The 18907-nt window shown below is 42.9% G+C and overlaps 1 protein-coding gene across 2 annotated transcripts in view; it reads left to right on the top strand.

Annotated features, from left to right (window-relative positions):
* The first annotated feature begins 1543 nt into the window (after positions 1 to 1543).
* The window catches only part of SLC24A5 (solute carrier family 24 member 5), an 82161-nt gene continuing 64797 nt past the window's right edge, over positions 1544 to 18907 (top strand). The window contains exon 1 of one of the 2 annotated variants that reach the window (XM_075855224.1): positions 1544 to 2064. In XM_075855224.1, the coding sequence (XP_075711339.1) occupies positions 1902 to 2064 (163 nt within the window). In that variant the 5' untranslated portion in view covers positions 1544 to 1901. The remainder of the gene's footprint in view (positions 2065 to 18907) is intronic. The other variant, XM_075855223.1, reaches the window with a different exon arrangement.

Here is an 18907-nt window from a genome sequence, read left to right on the forward strand (position 1 = left end):
GTGAGGAGGGAGCGAGCGACGGAATACATGGCCATCACTCGGGACACATTCCGGTGATGGCCGCGTATTACCCGGCCCCATAGACTTCTATGGGAGCCGGGCAGCCGGGCAAACGGCCGAAAATAGGACATGTCCCATTTTTTGACGGCCAGGTTTCCCGGGCCGTCAAAAATCAGTCGTGTGAATAGCCCCATTAGGGGTCTATTGTTCCTAATGCAGCCGGGTGACGGCCGTTTTATGAACAGTCGTCACCCAGCCGGGAAACCCTGTCGTGTGAATAAGGGCTTATACTTTTTCTGTTTATTTTCGACTTCTGGTGTTGGCTTAAATACTGAAGCAAACTACTGACCTAAATTCTTGCCGGGTAATAACAGGGGCCAATCTGTGAGGGGGAAAAAAACATTGTATGCCTCCGTATACAATTGGAGGTACAGAACAGCAGACTATGAAAACCACAGATCTGCAGTTTGGCCCTGTGTATGAGGCCTGACACGCATGAATTCTGTCCTTCAAAACGGGCTTGACATTGTCATGTGGATTGTTGGTCTCAGATGTCCAACATATTTTTTTAGTCTCCACACAAGGCACATTTAATTTTTATTTGTCTCTTAGGTTAATATAATTTCATTTAGGGCACGTTCACACGTGGCGGAATTTTTCTGCTGCAAATGTTGGTGCAGATTTGGGGCAATTACGCAACGAATCTGCACCAACATTTGCATATTTGACAGGTAAGGGCGGATTTACACGAACGGGATTTACATCCGTGCAACCCGTTTGATTTTCACGCGGGTCGCACGGACCTATGCAAGTCTATGGGGCAGTGCAGACTGTCCGTGATTTTTGCGCAGCGTGAGTCTGCTGCGTAAAACTCACGGCAGGTTCTATATTTCGGCGTTTTTCGCGCATCACGCACCCATTGAAGTCAATGGTTGCGTGAAAATCACGTGCACCACACAGAAGCACTTCCGTGGGACGCGCGTTATTTGCGCAACAGCAGTAAAAATTGTATGTAAACAGAAAAGTACCACGTGCTTTTCTGTTTACAAACATCCAAACGGAGTGTCATAATGATGGCGGCTGCGTGAAAATCACGCAGCCACGCATCATATGAACATGACACACGGAGCTGTCAAGTGCCTTTTGCGCACGCAAAACGCCGCATTTTTTGCACACGTTAGTGTAAATCCGCCCTTATTCAGACATTGCAGATATCACAGCGGACTTGCCACAGATTTCAGTTTTTGCATTGCAAAGGCTGAAATCCGCAGTGAAATTCCGCTTCTTCTCCGCAACGTCATGACCATGCTGCGGAGGGAAAATTCTGCACCGCAGCCTAATTTCCCCACAGTTATTTTCTGCAACGTCTGAACTAAGTTTGCTAAAAATGTATAGAAACAAATGTAAAAAACGGCTGCTGCAGAATTCCACTGCGGACTCTAACAGCAATTCCGCCACGTGTGAATGTGCCCCTATAGCGTCAGAATATACGCCATTATTAATAAATCTCTGCTATTAATGGGTGTGGTCGGTGCACTAGCAATTCCATCTTATACTAGTGTGGGCTCCTCAGCAGGCTGCTGGTATTTCGCTCGTGACTGGATGTAGCTTTGTGTAGGGCAGAAATGTCTTCTTGCTATCAGGCCCCGGGTAAAATATTTCTCCTGAGTTCTCCACATCCCATGATCCAGCATCATCTGAGTATAACTGTTCATGACTTTGTTCTCACAGTCTCCCCTTAGGGATTTCTTCATATCTTACTCTGGTATGACGCTTGATGTAACCCCCCTGGGAGGGATAATTGGTGCATGTGGACGGGACACCATGCCTCACATGATAGGGATTAACGTGGCCCTCATAGTACTCATTTGCACTCAACAAAGTTATCCAGCGGTGAAAACATGGAGGCAGCCGTGTGTAAAGAAGGACGGAGGAACAGACGAGCCAGCAGGACGGCACTGGCAGCCTTCACCCTCATGTTATTGCTGTGGGCGGCTATACACCTGCTATACCAGGCGGCGGCGCGGGGGGTGAGTGTACAGCGCCGTGTGAGGAGAGCTGCAGGTGAGTACTGGCTGCTATTACATACACATTCTAGCCCCTATATACTATTATCAGGTGTATACTGTGTGTATGGGGAGTTGTAGCGCCACACCCTGCTAACTTCAATAGTAGTTTACCACACATACGTAATGGGGCACCTTTACTTGCTATACAGTGGTACTGTAGTGTTTGCCATGTTCCCTAGCACAGAGCAGCAATAGGTTGTATCTTCGTTAGCGAGGGCTTTTTCAAAAAGGGAGAGGGGAGCAAAACTTTAGTACATTAGATGACGCCATGTTCCCTTTATTCCGCCTCAAATACAAAAAAATTAAAAGTGATGGCCGGGGGTTAAATATGGCGTTTACGGAAAACCGTGCACTTGCCCCACAAAGTTGTTGTAACTGCATTGATGAATCTTCTACATTGTTCTTGGTTGTATTAACTAGCTCACCGCCGCTTTGCTGTGCAACTTGCTGGTGGGGGGTAAATAAGGCATTCAGGCTAAATACCATTCTCTTCATGAATGCCGGCTGAAATTGTAAATCTTTATTTTCTGCATCATTTGCAGTCTGTGTTCCCTGCGTGCGGTTTTCTTTCTTTTTTTTGCCGAACAGGCAAGAAGAAATTTGGAAAACCTCATCCATTCCTTTTTATTAGGCGATGAAATCCAGCCATGTAAACATGTTTATCTCTAAGTTTTGGGAAATGTGAATGAAAGTAAAAAGCTTGTTAAATACATTAAAGAAGCTCTGTCACCAGATTTTGCAACCCCTATCTCCTATTGCAGCAGATCGGCGCTGCAATGTAGATTACAGTAACGTTTTTATTTTTTAAAAAACGAGCATTTTTGGCCAAGTTATGACCATTTTTATATTTATGTAAATGAGGCTTTCTAAAGTACAACTGGGCGTGTATTGTGTGTGTTACATCGGGGCGTGTATTGTGTGTGTTACATCTGGGCGCGTATTGTGTGTGTTACATCTGGGCGTGTATTGTGTGTGTTACATCGGGGCGTGTATTATGTGTTACATCGGGGCGTGTATTATGTGTTACATCTGGGCGTGTTTACAGTAAAAGTACATCTGGGCGTGTATTATGTGCGTACATCGGGGCGTTTTTACTTCTTTTACTAGCTGGGCGTTGTGTATAGAAGTATTATCCACTTCTCTTCAGAACGCCCAGCTTCTGGCAGTGCAGACACAGCGTGTTCCCGAGAGATCACGCTGTGACGTCACTCACTTCCTGCCCCAGGTCCTGCATCGTGTCGGACGAGCGAGGACACATCGGCACCAGAGGCTACAGTTGATTCTGCAGTAGCATCGGCGTTTGCAGGTAAGTCGATGTAGCTACTTACCTGCAAACGCCGATGCTGCTGCAGAATCAACTGTAGCCTCCGGTGCCGATGTGTCCTCGCTCGTCCGACACGATGCAGGACCTGGGGAAGTGACGTCACAGCGTGATCTCTCGAGAACACGCTGTGTCTGCACTGCCAGAAGCTGGGCGTTGTGAAGAGAAGTGGATGATACTTCTATACACAACGCCCAGCTAGTAAAAGAAGTAAAAACGCCCTGATGTAACGAACATAATACACGCCCAGTTGTACATACACAATACACACCCAGTTGTACTTTAGAAAGCCTCATTTACATAAATAAAAAAACGGTCATAACTTGGCCAAAAATGCTCGTTTTTAAAACAAAACAAAACGTTACTGTAATCTCCATTGCAGCGCCGATCACATGCAATAGCAGATAGGGGTTGCAAAATCTGGTGACAGAGCCTCTTTAACTCCCTAGAATGCTTTCTTAGAACAAGGATGTTGGAATTTGGTCAATTAAATTATATGGGGATTTTTGGAACCAATTGTTTGCCACTTTGTGCATTGTGAGTTTTTTTTTTTTTCCCCTAAAATTCTGTGAAATGGTGAACGCGCTCCGACAACCTTTATGTAACATGTATGGGTGGCTTTTAGAAGTTAAACGAGAAATGGTTAAACACTGTAATAATAAAGTAAAGGCCGTATTACACCGGCCGGTGTAGCGAGCGCCGATCAACGAGACCACTCGTTGATCGGCGCTCGTCTGCTCCTGTCACAAGGAGCTATGGATGGGGATGAGCGGTCGCTTCTCCAATTGCTCGTCCCCATACATTATCATGTTGCCAGGGCATCTCTAGGGCAGCGAGGGAGATGTGCTGCCGACAACGATAATATTTAACTTTTTTAAAACTATACAATCAGATGAACGATCGTTTGCCCGATAATTGGCCAGTGTAAAACCCACTTAAGGCCCCATGCACACAGCCATCATTTTGATCCGCAATTACGGAATGTTACTGCAGATCAAAGTACGGGCCCATTAATTTCTATTGCCCATGGGCACCTTTCCATATATATTCACGGGAAGGTGTCCGGGCCGTAGAAAGGCTCTGCAAGAAATAGGACATGTCCTATTTTTTTTATTTTACGGACCGTGCTCCCATACTTTATAATAGGGGCACTGCCCGCAAATGCGGGTGACTGTCCACGGCCGGCTGTAGTCATGGACCGGTATTACGGCCATGTGCAGCGGCCCTAAAACAGCACTTTTATTCTCTATTCGCACATTATTGAAGTGCTACTTAGATAATTGCCTCGGTATTGTTGTTTTTTTGTTCTTGTTTTTTTTTTGCACTGAGATGTATATCCCGTACGCTATTCAGTACATAAACGAACTGTATACTTAACCCCTTAATGACCAGGCCATTTTGCACGTTAATGACCAAGGATTATTTCTTGTTTTCTCACGGTCATATTCCAAGAGTCGGAACTTTTTTTATTCCGTCGACATCGCCGTATAAGGGCTTGTTTTTTGCGGGACGAGTTGTATTTTGTAATTGCACCATTTTTAGATGCTTATAATATATTGATTAACTTTTATTAACTTTATTTTAGGAGAGAATTGAAAATAAGCAGCTATTCCAGCATTGATTTTCACGTTATAAATTTATGCCGTTTACTATGCAGCGTAAATAACATGTTAACTTTATTCTATGGGTCGGCACAATTACGGGGATACCAAATATGTAAAGGTTTTATGTTTTCCTACGTTTGCACAATGAAAACCCTTTTAGAAAAAAATTACTTGTTTTTGCATTGCTGCATTCCAAGAGACATAGATTTTTTATTTTTCCGTCAATGTGGCCGTATGTGGGCTTGAGTTTTGTGGGCCAATGTGTCGTTTTCATTAGTACTATTTTGGGGTACATAGGACTTATAGATTAACTTTTATTTTATTTTTTATGGGGGGAATGGGAGAAAAGAGAATTTTGCCGGTTTTTTTTGGACGCCGTTCATCCGGCGGTTTAATTAATGTCTTAATTTTATTGGTCAAGTCGTTACGATCGCAGGGATACCATATATGTGTATGTGTTACTTGTTTTGACACTTTTACTAAATAAATATTATTACATTTTAAATATTATTTGATTATGACTGTAATTTTATTTTTATTTTTTTCCCACAAACTTTATTTAACTGATTGACATTTTTTTTTTTAAGTCCCACCAGGCGACTTCACTATGCGATGTGCCGATCGCATATGTAATGCTTTGGTACACTTAGTATACCAAAGCATTATTGCCTGTCAGTGTAAAACTGACAGGCAATCTAATTAGGTCATGCCTCCGGCATAGCCTAACAGGCATTTGCTGAAGACAGACTTGGCGGTCTTTGTTAGGCCCCCGGCTGTCATGGATACCCGACGGCGACCCGCGATTTGTTTGCGGCGGCACCGATCGGGTGACAGAGGGAGCTCCCTCCCTCTGTCAAACACATTAGATGCTGCTGTCACTATTGACAGCGGCATTTAATCGGTTAAACTGCCGGAATCAGAGCGCGCTTCAATTCCGGCAGTTGCAGCAGGAGCCAGGCTGTGTATAACAGCCGTGCTCCTGCCACTGATCGCGTGGGTACAGTCTCAGTACCCGCACCATCACAGGATGGATATATCCGTCGTCCTGCGCGAACTAGCAGCTGCTGAGGACGGATTTATCCATCCTTCGGCGTTAAGGAGTTAATCATATACACTGTCACAAACTACTAGCCGCGTCTCTGGACGAAGCTTCCAATCTGTGTTGGAAGATGCAGTGCCATTCCCCCTGCACATGACCGTAGCCGCGATTACGGGCAAGGTCGGCCGCAAACTGTCACCCGCATATGCGGGCTATGCTCCCATTATAAAGTATACGTAAAATCAAAAAATAAGACGTACTATTTTTTACAGATGCTTTCTACGGCCCGGACGCCTTCCCGTAAATATACAGGAAGGTGTCCGTGGGCCATAGAAATGAATGAATCAGTATTGCGGATCAAAACTACGGTCGTGTGCATTGTGCCTCAAACAGTATGCTCTCTATGACTTGGCAACTAGCCGGCCCTGCCTGACACTGAATCTCCTGCCACTGATATTAAATACAAAATTGTTTATATATATTATTTTTCTGGCTTCAAATTATTTAGTTTTTAAATGTAATTCTGTATAAATATGAAATTGATGCATTTCAATGCCATTAGAATGAACCTCTTGGTTAGAGATACACAAACTAATGTTAGGCCTGACACACGACCGTAGCTGTGTACACGGTCTGTGATTATGGCACAGACGGCCCGAGAAGTGTCGTCCGCAATCGCGGACCGTGCACACACCAGTTGTGAATTGACTTTAAGGAGCCCGGACCGCAAATGCAGCCCGTAAAATGACTTGCCCTGTTTTTTTGCAGTCCGGGCTCCCGGACAATCCATGGACCGTGGAAACCACGGTTGTGTGCATTGGCCCATAGGATATAATGTGTCTTATACTATCCGCTTTTGAAAATAGTATGCGGTTGCAAAACAATGGTGGTGTGCATGAGGCCTTTGGGAATTGCATTATCTGTAGTTTCTTTACATAGTGTTTTGCTGTGTTTTTAAAGACTTTTTTTTTTTTTTCTAAGCACTTTTGGGGTGCTTTATTTGGAGCAGCCAGATGTTTCAGTAAAGGCTATAGAAAAATATCAAAAGCATTACATAAACTCCGCATGCCCTGGTATGGCGTTTATTTTTTCAGATGTTTTTCCCATAGGCTTTTCTTTAGGACTACAAAAATGCCAATGCTAGCGTTTATAGATGGAGTTTAAATTGCCAGAAAAATTCTGTGTTTGAGGGTATGTTCACACTTGGTGGACTAGCTGCGCATTTTCCACAACGGATTTCATTAAGCGTGTTACAATAGCAGCAAAGTGGATAAGATTTGAACAAATCTAATATACTCGCTACAGAAAACATCCGCTGAGTTCATAAACTGACCTGCGGATCGTTTCTTAAATCTTCAGCACTTTTGTTGCAGGTTTTCCCCATTGAACTTAATGGGGAGGTAAAATGGCAAATGTTGTGACTTTTTTTTTTTTTTTCAGCGGAAAAGCTGTGATTTCACCACTAAAATCGCAAATCCGGAAAACATTTTTATTTTTCTGTCAAAATCTAATAAAAAAGGATTTTGTTATAGCGACTCGTTCCTCTGTTCTCCGTGAAGCCCGGCCTCCTAGGATGACGTTTCATCTCATGTGACTGCTGCAGCCAATCACAGGCTGTAGTAATCACAGGCTGTAGTGGTCACATGGGCTGCAGCGTCATCACAGGAAGCCACGCTGCACGGAGAACCGAGGGACGCATCGCTATGGCAATTCCCAGTGGGTAAGTATTGGGCACCCCCCAATTTTCCACAGCGAAGGGTTCTAGGTCCACCTGTGTGCACATACCCTGAAGACGACCTTAGGCCGGGATCAAATGCTTTTTTGATGCAGTTTTGGCTTTGTTTTTTTTTTCCTTTTGGATCCACTTCTGGCTCTGGCTAAAAAACTGAGCCCAAAACTGCATTCGTAATCCTGGCCTAAAGGTGTCATTGGAGTTGGACAATCCAAACTTTTAAAAAACAAATTGCTCTTGATGTGAGCTGATTACAAATGTCCCCTACTGGAACTTACTGGGATCACCCTCCTCCCCCCAGTAATCCGCTGTAATCTGTGGGGAAACTTGGTGCATTAATGTTCAAGTATTAAATTTTCCTGCAGTGCCATCACAGGTGAAATTAAGCACTTACCCCGCAACGGAAAGTGAAACTGAAACCACAGCTTCAGTTTCAGTCACCATTGATATCAATGGTGACGGAAACATCGCTAATGGTTTCCGTTCGTCACCATTTCGGAAGATTTCTGTTTTTCCGACGGAATCCATAGCACAGTCGACTCCACTATTGATTCCGTCATTAAAACGGAAACCTGCCGGAATGGTGACGAACGGAAACCATTAGCGCTGTTTCCGTCACCATTGATATCAATGGTGACTGAAACTGAAGCTATGGTTTCAGTTTCACTTTCTGTTGCGGGGTTCACCCGACCGAAACCTCCGACGGAACCCCGGAATGGAAAGCGAACGGTGATGTGAACAGGCCCTGATAGGCCTATCACGCACCATGATGTAAGTGCACGTCATCGAGCAGGGGGAGACGTATGGAGCAGGCTCACGCACTGACCCCGCCCCATACGCTGAGGGTGACAGCTGTGTATCACAGCTGACACCCGGTACTAATAGGCAGGAACAGCGATCACGCTGTTCCTGGCCGTTTAACCCCTCAAGTGCTACGGTCAATCGCAACCACAGCATCTGAGGCATTCTAAAGAGGGTGGCGGACCCCTCCGATTGTGGGCTGCCAATGGTTGTCACGGCAGCCCAGGGGGCTATTTAAGGGCCCCAGGGCTGCCTTCACACTGCCTTGAAGCCTGGAAAAATGACTGCAATACATTAGTATTGCAGTGTATTGTATCAGCGATCTAACGATCGCTGGTTCAAGTCCCCTAGGGGGATTAATGTAATGTATAAAAAAAAATATATATTTTTTTAAAAGAATGTACCAAACGGTTCATTTGGCCACTCCTAACATTTGTGCTATCTTTTTTTTTCAGCCTAACGATGGTTTGTTTCACCTGCATTGAGAGCCCCTTTGACCTAATTTTGTGGGTTCAGAGAAACGGCTTCCAAATGTAAATGCCACACCTGGAATCAACTCCAGACCTTTTACCTGCTTAATTGATGATGGATTAACGAGGCAATAGCCCATGCAACCCATTGAATAGCTTTTGAGATCATCCAATTACCTATTTGGTCCCTTGAAAAAGAGGCAGCTACATATTAGAGCTGTAATTCCTAAACCCTTCCTCAAATTAGGATGTGAATACCCTCAAATTAAAGCTAAGAGTCTGTGCTTTAAGCCCATATTGATTATATAACTGTATATTCAATATTGTTGGTAAAATGCCAAAACCGGTCTCATTGTCAATATAATTCTTGACCTAACTATGTTCATGTCCTTAACCCCTTCCCGCTCCTGGACGTACTATTTGGTCATGGTAGCTGTATAATTCGCGCTCCATGACCTAATAGTACGTCTCGGGAGTTTCGGCCGTCCTCCCGACGCATACAGGAGCTGTGACAGCTCCTACAGCGGGGACCGATACTTCGCTTCTTACATTATACTGATATTGAGCTGTGCCCACCCCGAGATGACCACAGTTTTGACTGTTTGTATAAACGGAGACCCCTATTAGACCGTTTTCAGTGCCCGGTTTTCCCAAGCATACACCCCCGAGAAGTGTATTTCTATTGATGAGTCCCTGGTACATTTTAAAGGGAGGGTTCAATTCCGCGAGTACCTGCCGGGTAAGAGGGCAAGGTATGGCGTGAAGATGTATAAAAGCTGTGAGAGTGCATCAGGGTATACCTACAGATTTAGGATATATGAAGGAAAGGCCACCCCCAAACCAGACTGCATCCTGGACTACAATAGTTACATGGGAGGGGTGGACTAGGTCAGATCAAGTCCTGAAGCCCTACAGCGCCATGCGGTTTTGTATAAGAAGCTGGCCGGGCACCTCATACAGATGGCATTGTACAATGTGTACGTGCTACGTCGATGTGCAGGCCAGAGGGGAACTTTCCTGGAATTTCAAGAGGTGATTATCAAGAACCTAATCTTTAGGGACCAAGAAGGGGGGGCACCCAGTACTTCTGGAAGCGAGGCCACACGCATCGCACCAGGGCAACACTTTCCAGGAGAAGTTCCCCAAACTGGCAAAAAAGGAAAAAGTCAAAAGAGGTGCAGAGTCTGCTATAAGAGGGCGATACAGGATGACACAATATATCAATGTGACACGTGTCCCGAAAAAACAAGAGCTCTGTATGAAAGTGTTTTAAAATTTATCATCCATCCCTTGGTTTATAATTTACCCCAATTTTACTTACCCTGATGCACACCGCACAGGTTATCCCCCCCCCCCATCGTCTTTCCCCTCTGAGCCCTGGTGTGTGCCCAGGCAGCTGATAACAGCCACATGTAGGGTATTGCCGTACTTAGGAGAACCCACATTACTGTTTATGGGGTGTATGTCTCCGGTCAAAATTCAAAATGCTCACTACACCTCTAGATGAATGCCTTAAGGGTGTAGTTTTTAAAACGGGGTCACTTCTTGCGGGTTTCAACTGTACTGGTACCTCAGGGGCTTCTGCATACATTACTTCGCACCAGAAAATCCCCAGTAGGCCAAATGGTGGTCCTTTCCTTCTGAGTCCTCCCATGGGCCCAAACCACCGTTTATCACCACAAATGGGGTATTGCGGCACTCGGAACAAATTGCGCAACAGAATGGGGTATTTTGTTTCTTGTGAAAATAAGAAATTTTCTGCCAAAACTACATATTATTGGAAAAAATTAATTTTGTTTTAATTCCCAGCCCAATTCAAATAAGTTCTGTGAAAAAACTATGGGGTCAAAATGGTCACAACACCCATAAATGAATTCCTTGAGGGGTGTAGTTTCCAAAATGGGGTCACTTCTGGTGGGTTTCCATTGCTTTGATACCTCTGGGGCTCTGCAAATTCGACATGGCACCCAAAAACCAAACCAGCAAAATCTGCACTCCAAAGAACACACAGCGCCCAAAGGGTAGTTTATCGCCACAAATGGGGTATTGCTGCACTCAGGAGAAATTGGGCAACAAAATTGGGTATTTTGTTCCCTGTGAAAATAAGGAATTTTGATAAAAAATGACATCTTATTGAAAAAAAATGTCTTTTTTTTTATTTCACAGCCCAATTCTAATAGGTGCTGTGAAAAAACTGAGCAGTCAAAATGGTAACAACAACCATATTTGAATTCTTTGAGGGGTGTAGTTTCCAAAATGGGGTCACTTCTGGTGGGTTACCATTGCTTTGATACCTCTGGGGCTCTGCAAATGCGACATGGCACCCGAAAACCAATCCAGCTAATCTGGACTCCAACAAACACATAGCGCTCCTTTCCTTCTGAGCCCTCCCATGGGCCCAAACGGCAGTTTATCACCACAAATGGGGTATTGCCGCACTAAGGACAAATTGGGCAACAAAATGGGGTATTTTGTTACCTGTGAAAATAAGAAATTTTGATAAAAAATGACATCTTATTGGAAAAAATGTCATTTTTTTTAATTTCACAGCCCAATTCTAATAGGTGCTGTGAAAAAACTGAGCGGTCAAAATGGTAACAACAACCATAAATGAATTCCTTGTAGGGTGTAGTTTCCAAAATGGGGTCACTATTGGGGGATTCCTACTGCTTTGGCACCTCAACACCTCTTCAAACCTGGCATGCTGCCTAAAATATATTCTAATAAAAAAGAGGCCTCAAAATGCACTAGGTGCTTCTTTGCTTCTGGGGCTTGTGTTTTATTCCACGAGCGCACTAGAGCCACACGTGGGACATTTCTAAAAACTGCAGAATCTGGACAATACATATTTAGTAGTGTTTCTCTGGTTAAAAATTCTGTCTTACAAAAAAAAAAATGAATAAAATTGAAATTCAGCAAGAAAAATAAATTTTGCAAATTTCACCTCCACTTTGCTTTAATTCCTGTGAAATGCCTGAAGGGTTAAAAAACTTTCTAAATGCTGTTTTGAATACTTTGAGGGGTCTAGTTTTTAAAATGGGGTGTTTTATCAGGGTTTCTAATACATAGGCCCCTCAAAGCCACTTCAGAACTCAAGAGGTACCTTTTTGAAATTTTCTTAAAAATGAGAAATTGCTGTTTATGTTCTAAGCCTTGTAACGTCCAAGAAAAATAAAAGAATGTTCAAAAAATGATGCCAATCTAAAGTAGACATATGGGAAATGTGAACTAGTAACTATTTTGGGTGGTATAACCGTCTGTTTTACAAGCAGATGCATTTAAATTCTGAAAAATGCTATTTTTTTCCAAATTTTCTCTAAATTTTGCAATTTTTCACCAATAAACACTGAATATATCGACCAAATTTTACCACGAACATGAAGCCCAATGTGTCATGAGAAAACAATCTCGAATCGCTTAGATAGGTTTAAGAATTCCGATGTTATTACCACATAAAGTGAAATATGTCAGATTTGAAAAATGGGCTCTGAGCCTTAAGACCAAAACTAGGCTGCGTCCTTAAGGGGTTAAGATACAGATACAATTGAAAATGTTTATGGCGCTGCTGGGTGCAAGAAAACCGTTCTCTGCTCCCTGCATTGCCATTTGGCGCCTTTGTGGCGCAGGCAGCTGATTACATCATGCCATTTCGCAGTAACCTGGCTGAAAGAGGCCAGGCCTTACTTGTGTGGCAGCAGCACGTGGGTATGGCATGAGTGGTGTTTGATCGTTGGCAGGTGAGTATTTCATTCCTTACTGTGGGGGAGCTTTTAATTCAGGGTGCACCGTACATGGCACGCTTAATTCAGGGGGCAATTTGTATTCAAGGGCACAGTGTAAGGTACATTTTTATTTATGGGGCACCTTGTGGAGTGTTTTTATTGAGGGGTGCTATATGAGACAATGTTCTTTCCAGGGGAACAGTGTAAGCAAAAGTGAAGAGCAGAAGACATCTGGGCTGTAAACTCTGCATAGATGTCGTGGTCGGGAGAAGTCATCATGGCGGTCTGGATCAGAAGGTAAAGGAAAGGACTAGACGAGTCAGAGAAGACTTAACCTGCTAGTCACTAAATGTAAATATTTATTCTGCCACGGACTGTCTGATCAGTACTGTAGTCACCCATTATTACAAAATCCCTGTTAATCCACAGGAGAACTGCTTTTTGATGTAGATCAGCCTATGAATTTGGGGTGGAGGGGTCCACAGTAGGTCTGTAGAGTGATGATGGGTGGTAGCGATCAGGGGGAGAGGGCAATTTTGACATTTGCTATGGGGTCGTATGATTACAATGTATGCCCCTGCTCAAATGTCAGGAAGAAGTTAATGCCTGTTTGGAGGTATCCCGACTGTCTACCTACAAATGATCAGTGGAAAAGATGCTGGATTTTGACATTAGGTATTTTGTCCTGCAGGGAGATAAGGTGCTACCAGACACCTCTGAAAGCAGTTTGTCTTCAACCAGCCAAGCATCTGTGTTTATGGGGAGGTCAGGGGAGAGCGATGTTGGCCGATTGTTTCTCATGTGTATGGTCAGCTTTATTCTTTAAATTGACTGAGAAAACCAGTCACCGTAATTCTTTTAATGGGTGATGCCAGTGAAAACTCCCTAATGAATAGTCTATTCAAGTGCAAAGTGGTGTTAATGCTAGATCTCCATGTTATTGTGGAGGATAGTGTGGCCACTTTCCTGAACTGCTGGTAACTTTGAGGGTATGTTCACACGGCTTATTTTCAGGTTTTTTTTTTTTTCTTATCCTGCTCTGTATACAGAATGCAAAGCAGCTGCTTCTAAAAAAGTAGAGAATTGAATAAAAACTAATTATAAAGCTGCACAAAACACACTGTCCTTTTTTTTCTTTTTTTTTTTTCAAAAATCGCTTTCGCAGGTTTACATAGCCTTTAGGCCTTATTTACACAAGCGTAAGCGTTTTGCGCACGCAAAAAACGCTGCGTTTTGCGTGCGCAAAAGGCACTTAACAGCTCCGTGTGTCAGCGTATAATGCGTGGCTGCGTGATTTTCGCGCAGCCGCCATCATTATGACACTCCGTTTGGATGTTTGTGAACAGAAAAGCACGTGGTACTTTTCTGTTTACATTCAGAGTTTGACTGCTATTGCGCGATTCACGCAGTTCGCACGGAAGTGCTTCCGTGCGGCATGCATGGTTTTCACGCACCCATTGACTTCAATGGGTGCGTGATGCGTGAAAAACGGCGAAATATAGAACATGTTGTTGTACGGACTCACGCTGCCCAAAACTCACGGACTGTCTGCACTGCCCCATAGACTAATATAGGTGCGTACGATACACGTGAAAAGCATGTGCGTATATTACGCTCGTGTAAATGATGCCTTACAGAGGATCTGTCACCTATCCTGACATGTCTGTTTTAGTATACCCCATTAAGTGAGCATGAATAAATTGACAGCTAGGTGTTACTATTCCCTGTGTAAATAAAATGTGTCCATGCACTGCTTGCAGTGATTGGACAGTGTCACTGTGTAGGGACACGCCCCATTGACAAGCGAAATGATAAAATTTAGTTGTCAATGTAAACATTTCCAGGAGGACTAACCGGAACAAAACAATGCAAACTTCTTAGAAAAGATGCTCCAGACTTGTAACTGTATGGAGAATACAAGTTGTTACTAAAACAGACATGCCCGGAGAGCTGACCGGTACACTTTAAGTAAGCACATTATTTTAATTCAAAAAATTATTATTAAGGTTCCTCCAACGGGCTGTAGATAAAGCCCAGCGATGGGGAAACCCCTACATCAATCTTGCTGCAATGGGTTCCATGTACATGCATATAACTGCATAGATTGGAGGAACCTTAATAATAATTTTTTGCTTGCAATTGACTGTTTCCTCACCAACACTGAGAGGTCAGTCGTCTATATAAATCAATATACTACTATAGAATTGGAGCAATTTAATTTAGACATAATTTGTCATATTGTGCCAATCTAGGGGACTTTGGCGCAACGTAAATTACATCCAACATTGTTTTTAATAACAATTTAATAATAAAGTATTTTTTATTTTTTAAATCTATGAAACACACTACTTTTCCTACTCCCCCTGTTCCTTCACTCATATAATTCTGGGGAAGGAGGTAGTGAAGATGAGGTAACAACTGATAATAACTGGAAAACCGAATTCCAGCAGGGTTGGATTTGAGGGCACAACCACCACACGTGATAGTGTGCCTCTTTTACTACAACCCCTGGGGAAAGGTACCATCCCATGTGCATCTTTTTTATTTGTTCTAAATGATTGATGCAGCGGAGGTACAAGTTAACCATATCGATGCCTTTTGCCATTAGTCAACAGAAAACTTCTTATTTAAGTCAGACTCCATCTATGCATACAAGCTAGTTTATCTAAAGGCAAAGCGGAGTCGAGTTTGTGTGTGTGTGTGTGTGTGTGTGTATGTGTGTATATATATATATATATATATACAGTCCAGAGTAGATGAACACAGCACTCCAATGCTATAACAAATCAGGCCATGTGCACGTTACCTGGGGGTGAATCAATTCCCCAAAATCCAATAGAGAAAGATATAGAGCGCAGTAACGGCACCAGGACTTCAAGGTAGATGAAAGCAAAAGTGGATTTATTTCATGCGCAGGAGCGGTGGAACGCAAGCTCCGTTGTGGCGCGTGCGCAGTGGGAACCTGCTGTCTGATGCGGTCCACCGGATGTAACATCCGGTTTGGGCGCCATCTTGGGACATGCGCATTAGACACACACATGTGTGTGTCGGGCGCACTTTCCATTCTCTCTACAGATTGATTTACAGTGAGTACATGTGTGCTATATTGTAATTAGCCTCTGCCTGCTTCCAATTATCCGAAATTGCCCTCATTTACAGTATCCCTTGTAATTTTTACCACATTTTGTATATATATTGCATTTTTCCTATATATTTCACAGTGGAAGAGTGATGTGCACTGTATAAAATGCTTTTATTTAATATTTACATATGCTCTATACATGTTTTGATGGATTTATACATATAATTGCTTTATTATCGATTGATGTATGCTCCTCCTATAAATGCTTGACACTTTATTCAGTTTGTTATGGCTTGAGAAAGGTTCCTGTTGAACCGAAACGTTGCTGTGTTGAGGTGAAATAAATCCACTTTTGCTTTCATCTACCTTGAAGTCCTGGTGCCGTTACTGCGCTCTATATCTTTCTCTATATATATATATATATATATATATATATATATATATATATACAGTGAAGGAAATAAGTATTTGATCCCTTGCAGATTTTGTAAGTTTGCCCACTGCCAAAGACATGAACAGTCTAGAATTTTTAGGCTAGGTTAATTTTACCAGTGAGAGATAGATTGATTATATATAAAAAAAAAAAAAAAGAAAATCACATTGTCAAAATTATATATATTTATTTGCATTTTTCAGAGAAATAAGTATTTGATCCCTTTGGCAAACAAGACTTAATACTTGGTGGCAAAACCCTTGTTGGCAAGCACAGCAGTCAGACGTTTTTAGTAGTTAATAAAGAGGTTTGCACACATGTTATATGGAATTTTGGCCCACTCCTCTTTGCAGATCATCTGTAAATCATTAAGATTTCGAGGCTGTCGCTTGGCAACTCGGATCTTCAGCTCCCTCCATAAGTTCTCGATGGGATTAAGGTCTGGAGACTGGCTAGGCCACTCCATGACCTTAATGTGCTTCTTTTTGAGCCACTCCTTTGTTGCCTTGGCTGTATGTTTCGGGTCATTGTCGTGCTGGAAGACCCAGCCACGAGCCATTTTTAATGTCCTGGTGGAGGGAAGGAGGTTGTCACTCAGGATTTGACGGTACATGGCTCCATCCATTCTCTCATTGATGCGGTGAAGTAGTCCTGTGCCCTTAGCAGAGAAACACCCCCAGAACATAATGTTTCCACCTCCATGCTTGACAGTGGGGACGGTGTTCTTTGGGTCATAGGCAGCATTTCTCTTCTTCCAAACACGGCGAGTTGAGTTAATGCCAAAGAGCTCAATTTTAGTCTCATCTGACCACAGCACCTTCTCAGAATCATCCAGATGTTCATTTGCAAACTTCAGACGGGCCTGTAAATGTGCCTTCTTGAGCAGGGGGACCTTGCGGGCACTGCAGGATTTTAATCCATTACGGCGTAATGTGTTACCAATGGTTTTCTTGGTGACTGTGGTCCCAGCTGCCTTAAGATCATTAACAAGTTCCCCCCGTGTAGTTTTCGGCTGAGCTCTCACCTTCCTCAGGATCAAGGATACCCCACGAGGTGAGATTTTGCATGGAGCCTCAGATCGATGTCGATTGACAGTCATTTTGTATGTCTTCCATTTTCTTACTATTGCACCAACAGTTGTCTCCTTCACACCCAGCGTCTTACTTATGGTTTTGTAGCCCATTCCAGCCTTGTGCAGGTCTATGATCTTGTCCCTGACATCCTTAGAAAGCTCTTTGGTCTTGCCCATGTTGTAGAGGTTAGAGTCAGACTGATTAATTGAGTCTGTGGACAGGAGTCTTTTAAACAGGTGACCATGTAAGACAGCTGTCTTTAATGCAGGCACCAAGTTGATTTGGAGCGTGTAACTGGTCTGGAGGAGGCTGAACTCTTAATGGTTGGTAGGGGATCAAATACTTATTTCTCTGTGCACAATGCAAATAAATATATACAGGGTGGGCCATTTATATGGATACACCTAAATAAAATGGGAATGGTTGGTGATATTAACTTCCTGTTTGTGGCACATTAGTATATGGGAGGGGGGAAACTTTTCAAGCTGGGTGTTGACCATGGTGGCCATTTTGAAGTCAGCCATTTTGTATCCAACTTTAGTTTTTTCAATGGGAAGAGGGTCATCTGACACATCAAACTTATCAAGAATTTCACAAGAAAAACAATGGTGTCCTTGGTTTTAACGTTACTTTATTCTTTCATGAGTTATTTACAAGTTTCTGACCACTTATAAAATGTGTTCAAAGTGCTGCCCATTGTGTTGGATTGTCAATGCAACCCTCTTCTCCCACTCTTCACACACTGATAGCAACACCATAGAAGAAATGCCTCCCGATCTGACCCCCTTAGACTTTTATCTTTGGGGTCATCTGAAGGCAATTGTCTATGCTGTGAAGATACGAGATGTGCAGCAACTGAAACTACGGATACTTGCTATCAGCGTGTCAAGAGTGGGAGAAGAGGGTTGCATTGACAATCCAACACAATGGGCAGCACTTTGGTCAGAAACTTGTAAATAACTCATGAAAGAAAAAAGTAACGTTAAAACCATGCACACCATTGTTTTTCTTGTGAAATTCTCGATAAGTTTGATGTGTCACATGACCCTCTTCCCATTGAAAAAACTAAAGTTGGATACAAAATGGCCGACTTCAAAATGGCCTCCATGGTCAACACCCAGCTTGAAAAGTTTCCCCCCTTCCATATACTAATGTGCCACAAACAGGAAGTTAATATCACCAACCATTCCCATTTTATTTAGGTGTATCCATATAAATGGCCCACCCTGTATAATTTTGACTGTGATTTTCTTTATTTTTTTTAATATAATCTATCTCTCACTGGTAAAATTAACCTAGCCTAAAAATTCTAGACTGTTCCTGACTTTGACAGTGGGCAAATTTACAAAATCGGCAAGGGATCAAATACTTATTTCCTCCACTGTATATATATGTATATATCTCGCTATGCCTTTCTCAAACCCCATTTTATGGAATATGAAGTTCTGAATTTGAGAGAAAGATGAGCTGCCATAAGACGTAGAACAGGAGTTTAAAAAACATCTCACTTGGAGGTATTGATTAAACACCTGTTTAGGTAGTTGAGTATTGCATATAAAAT

Source organism: Rhinoderma darwinii, chromosome 3 (assembly GCF_050947455.1).
Source record: "Rhinoderma darwinii isolate aRhiDar2 chromosome 3, aRhiDar2.hap1, whole genome shotgun sequence".
In the NCBI taxonomy this organism is placed as follows: domain Eukaryota; kingdom Metazoa; phylum Chordata; class Amphibia; order Anura; family Rhinodermatidae; genus Rhinoderma; species Rhinoderma darwinii.